This window comes from Lactuca saligna, chromosome 8, assembly GCF_052625555.1.
Source record: "Lactuca saligna cultivar CGN05327 chromosome 8, ASM5262555v1, whole genome shotgun sequence".
NCBI lineage: Eukaryota > Viridiplantae > Streptophyta > Magnoliopsida > Asterales > Asteraceae > Lactuca > Lactuca saligna.
Genome location: NC_136424.1, coordinates 232,052,053 through 232,057,255, shown reverse-complemented (window position 1 = coordinate 232,057,255; position 5,203 = coordinate 232,052,053). Strand labels below are relative to the sequence as shown.

The following is a 5,203-nucleotide window of genomic DNA, read 5'->3' as shown; positions in this document are numbered from 1 at the left end:
CCAAATTAAGCACCTATGAAGGTAATTTAATTAAATTTAACAATCCAACAGGTGAAACATTACAACAAACAATTGGTGTGCATTGTAACATACCAAAAAACAGGAAACCATCTGTATTACACATAAATCAAAAGAAAGTATAGAGAAACAATAAAACATTTAGATTGGAGGAACACATGAACGTATCAGAAAGAAAGAACAAAAGATCAATATTTGTCACATGAAACAACAAATCAAACTCAAACCTTCATCGCATCACTAATCGTCACACCTAATTATAAAAACTGGAAGCAAATAGAGACAGGGAAAAAGTAGAACTTTTGATCAGCTGCAACACACATCCGTGTACAGACGATGGAATACATGTATCGACTTCTATCTCAGATTATACCTTCGAAGTTGTTAGTGTGACAACGACACCGACGATAGGTGATGAGCGTTCTATTAGTAGATGGGGATTAGGATCCGATTAGAAATAGTTCAGACCCTGTACTTAACCCCTAAATATGGAATGAACATGGAAGTAGTGGAGCTTGACTCGATTAATCGGTTGATGGGATAAAGTGTTGTGAATTTGGCGGCTACAATGGGCAAAAACAACGTAAGTAAACCCAATTGCCAGTTGGTACCAAGATGCAAACGAATCCATAGACCATAGAAAACAAAATTGAGGGTTGATTTTGGAAGGTGACTAAAAAAATTGTAAAAGGAAACATGGATTCGAGTTTTTCTACAATCTCTCTTGGTGTAATTGGAAGCGAAGCAGCGGAGCTAGAAGAAAGAACTTCGGAATAAGGATGGATTTAGTTGAGGGAGAAAGATAATGATTGATGTTCATGACGGTACAACATCTGGTTGGGTGGGAGAGGCGGTGGAGGGAGCAAACGGTTCAAAAACAAAAATAATGTGGCAAATAATAATAATAATAATAATAATAAGGGACAAAACATACAAAAAGCATAAATTATTGCGACCAATTTCAGAAATGAAAAAATTTACTGTATCTAAGCCTCCCCATAATTAATATTATATATAATAATCATATTAATTGTAATTGGACTTGGTTTTCAAAAGCCTTTTAGCCAGGCACAGCACAGCCCAGCCCAACCGAATGAAGTAATAGCTAATATGACTATCCAAATCCGTTCCTTTCTGCCGAATAAAGTCTGCGACTGCAACTGCCAAAGAATATCAGGATTCAGGACTCGGAGGAGGAGACCGCTGACCGCCACTTCCTCATCGTCTTCACACCCTTGTTTTCTATTGCTAAGATTCATTTCAATTCAACTGACTGGAATCTGAAAATCCATGACTGGGCATCATCACCACCATCATCATCCACCTCCACCTCATCATCATCATCATCCACCTCCACCTCCACCTCCAGGCAAGTAATAACATGTATTACTATAATTGGGATTTTTATGGTTAATAAGTTGCAGATTATATGTTTATACTTTCTAGGCCATCGATCACCACATCCACCGGGCCCGGGGCATCCGCCTATTGGTCTCCCACCGCCACCACATCTGCCGGGTCTCCCACCGCCACCACCAGCACATCGCCATCAGCATCCTCCACCTCCTCACGGTTATCAAGGTTACTTCATCCCTCCACCTACGTACCCCCACCGCCATGAATATTATTATGATTCTGGACCTGGTTGCTCTTCTGTGCTAAGGGGCTGGTATGTGCCTTTTGATTTTTCTTATTCTTTATTTTTTAGCCCGCCTTCCACATTACATTTTCAAAGTCGTTTATTCTTTATGAATATGTACTTTTCACTTTTCCCAAATATCCAAAAAACAGCATTTTCGACTATTGGTTGTTGACTTGGAAAAGGTAATCTGATTGAAAACGCACACCAGATCTAACAAAATAATAGGGAAACAAAAAAACACCTTTCAGGTGCCAATTTTTGTATTTCCACAGGTAAATTGGACGTTGATCTCAACTAGACATGTAAAATTGAATTGAACTTGATCTTGTTCTTGAATATGATTATTTCCCATTGCAATTAGAGAAAATACACAAGATTTTGTAATTTAAAAGAAAAATACCTTCTCTACATTTTCTTCTAATATATGTACACAACTAGGATTCCAGTTAGCAATTGGGTTTAGATAAACAGGTTGAAATTTTCCCAAACTAACCCAACATGTTAGATAATGGGTTGACCTCTTGACTCATTTATTTTTAATTTTCCAATCCAACTTGTTAGATAAACACATTAGACCCGGTTTGACCCAATTTATTTTCGAAGTTTACATATTATACAAAAATTGATTAGACTATAATATATAAATAGGTTACCCAAATAGTTGTTCATGACTTCAAGGTTAAAGATACACAACTACAATCACAAATCATTTGTTCAAACAACATTCTAAATAACATGCAAATTACAAAATTACAAAGTATTGAATAAGTCTTGAATTGGAAGTCAACTAAAAGCCGAAACTAGAAATCAGAATTGAACTAGTTTCAAAATAGAAGTTACTTATTAGTTGAAGCTGAAGTATCGTATAGATGGAGGTAGAAGGTTTTTTCACCAATGGAGACTCCAGGAAAGCTGAGGGTTTAGGAATTGGTTATATTATAAGAAACTAAAATTTAATATTGAATAAAATATAAATAAAATAGATGTATTTATTTAAACGGGTTGGAGGGTCAAATTATTAAAAGTAAATTACTGAAATACGTCTCTATGGTTTGGTCAAATTACACGTTTGGTCTTTAACTTCTTTTTTGCATTCGGATCGCCCCTATGATTTGATTTTGTTGCTTTTTTCGTCTCTATGGTTTGGTCAAAATTGCACGTTTGGTCCTAACTTTATGTATGTAAGGGACGAAAAGCGCAATAAAATCAAACCAAAAAAACGATTCGATTGCAAAAAAAAAAAAAAAAAAAAAAAAAAAAGTTAGAGACCAAACATATAATTTTGACCAAACCATAGGGACGATTGCAATAATTTACTCGATTATTAATTCACTCAAAGCCAACCTATTTAACGGTGGATCAAATTATTAATTTACTCTGGGTAATGAGCTATTTTAACTGGCCTATTCTAGGTAAGATAATTAAATGCGAATAAATAGACATAATATTCTAAGTATATACATGGCTGCAATATTAGAAAAATTCTTAATATTCTACCCATGACATTCACATAATATGTTGAGCAATTTACTCTTGACTTACACATGTTCCATTTTCTTCTGCATTTGAATTTGGATTTCTTTTGGATTTCAACTCTCTAGAATAAAAAGAAAGGCGAATGTGCACTAATATCTAAGATTCTAAGATCAAGTGTATAGTTTACTGTTTGAAATGAATTTGAAGAATTTAGTAAACTCTATTTAAAACGAATAACATGAAGGTCTAACATGAGTATCACATTTTTTGCTAAAATAAGACCGAATTGTGTATTGGTTTGTGCAGTTTGAGAGCTCTTTGCTGCTGCTGGTTGTTGGATCGTTGACTGTTGGATGATATGATGTGTGTTTATTTTATATATTTCTCTCTGTGTAAAAGAAATAAAACCTGCCTTAAGCCTTAGCTGCTAATTGCTATGTATATTTTGCTTATGCTTTCCAAACCATTTTAGCAAATGACTTGTTAATATTATGTTCCGTGTCACCATTGTTTTCACTACCATGTTGAGCAAACAAATATCCCCACAAGGACAAGTTGTATTTATTGTGTTTGGCATGCATCCATGACCGACCTTGATCAAAACATGTTATATTGTGTTTGTCATGCATCTGTGAGAGTGACATTGACTTGTGAAGTGAGGTGATGTAGGAGGTCTGACATTAACCTGTGATGGGTCACGAGACCAAATTACAAGTTTTTGCTCCAGCCAATAGATGCAACATGGGGCAAGGAGTTGCTTTAGATCTTCAGTCTATGCAAAAGTGTCATGCTTATGCTCTATTTTATTCTTATTCTTTAGATCAACCCTTAAAGCTATGTTTTATACTAATTTTCATTAAAGTTGTGTAAACAATAAATTCTTTCCAACCTAAGAAAACTAAAAAAATGGTTTTTGTGGTTCGTTGATTTCTTCGGATGGAGTCCATAAAGTTTTAAAATTGCAAGCAAAATTGTTTTTATAATGATTCGTGGTGGATTAGGTATCTCTTAAACATAAAATGAGTATTATCGCATTTAGTCAATTATGTTTCATTTTTATTTTTTTTCAAATAACTTTATTTTTTTTATTATTATTAAAAGAAAAATGGTAAATTTCATAATCTACATGCCCACATCACCCCACTCTATCTCTGTCGTACCATCTATTCCTTAAAAACATGTTAACCCATTTATCAAGTATTCTCTAACAAGGTTTTCTAGCAACTCTTTCAACCATCCACCATTCCACTCTCCCCTACTCTTTCCCTGTCTCTTCTTTGGTGACCATTGTCCGTTGTTTGCAATCTACATTGAAAATGAACACAAAAATTATAACCAAAAATATACAAGAATCCCAAAATAAAAGGGATAATGACATAAATACTCTTAAGTTTGGAAGAAATATGCAAATTTCTCATCTTGCGGATTTTAGGTTTATTAGAACCGTGCGTATGCAAAAAAATATTTTTAATTTACTGTTTTATGTTTTTCTGGTTCATCCCAAAATCAAATCACAATTGTAGATAAACACATACAAAACACAAGAGAAAGAAAGTATATTTTCTTTTTCTAGACAAAGTAGAAACAGTAAACATTAATATTAGGATGGTATAAATAGGACACATCCCCCTCCATCCTCCTCAACCTTTGTAAAAACACCTTGTTTTCCTACCGTCATATTCAATGAAAAACCATGTTTTGCTTACTAAACACTCTTTTGAAATCTTCCTTAAATTTTAGATTTTGTGAACAAAAGTTAAGTTTTTAGGTGCCATTGTTGATGACATGAAGAAAAAAAAAACAGTGATGGAGTAAAAGTTCTATTGGATTAAAAGGCATAGGAGTCATCAATATCCATTGTAGGGTAATCATTTTTTACCACAAATCAGTATTTTAAAAGCTGTGTCCTGACGTGCACCAAGGCATACCATGATTTGAGGTATGGCTCCGCCATTTAGAAAGTCTCATGGCAGTACTCCTAGGCGAGTCGTGGTTTGCCAATCATGCGCTATTTTTTTATTAGTTATTTTGTTCTTTGTTATGCTTTTTCTGATTGACATATAACCA

General features: G+C 34.2%; 1 protein-coding gene across 1 annotated transcript; it reads left to right on the top strand.

Annotated features, from left to right (window-relative positions):
* Positions 1–1,167: 1,167 nt before the first annotated feature.
* Positions 1,168–3,652, top strand: LOC145007988 (uncharacterized). Its single transcript, XM_078966601.1, has 3 exons — positions 1,168–1,387; positions 1,465–1,687; positions 3,443–3,652. The coding sequence occupies exons 1-3, from the start codon at positions 1,309–1,311 to the stop codon at positions 3,480–3,482; spliced, it is 342 nt and encodes a 113-aa protein (XP_078822727.1). The 5' UTR covers positions 1,168–1,308; the 3' UTR covers positions 3,483–3,652.
* The last annotated feature ends 1,551 nt before the right edge of the window (positions 3,653–5,203 follow it).

Coding starts and splice junctions, on each gene's coding strand:
- LOC145007988 (XM_078966601.1), top strand. CDS start 1,309: ATGACTGGGCATCATCACCACCATCATCATCCACCTCCACCTCATCAT. Junction 1,388..1,464: donor ACCTCCACCTCCACCTCCAG/GCAAGTAATAAC, acceptor TATACTTTCTAG/GCCATCGATCACCACATCCA. Junction 1,688..3,442: donor TCTTCTGTGCTAAGGGGCTG/GTATGTGCCTTT, acceptor TGGTTTGTGCAG/TTTGAGAGCTCTTTGCTGCT.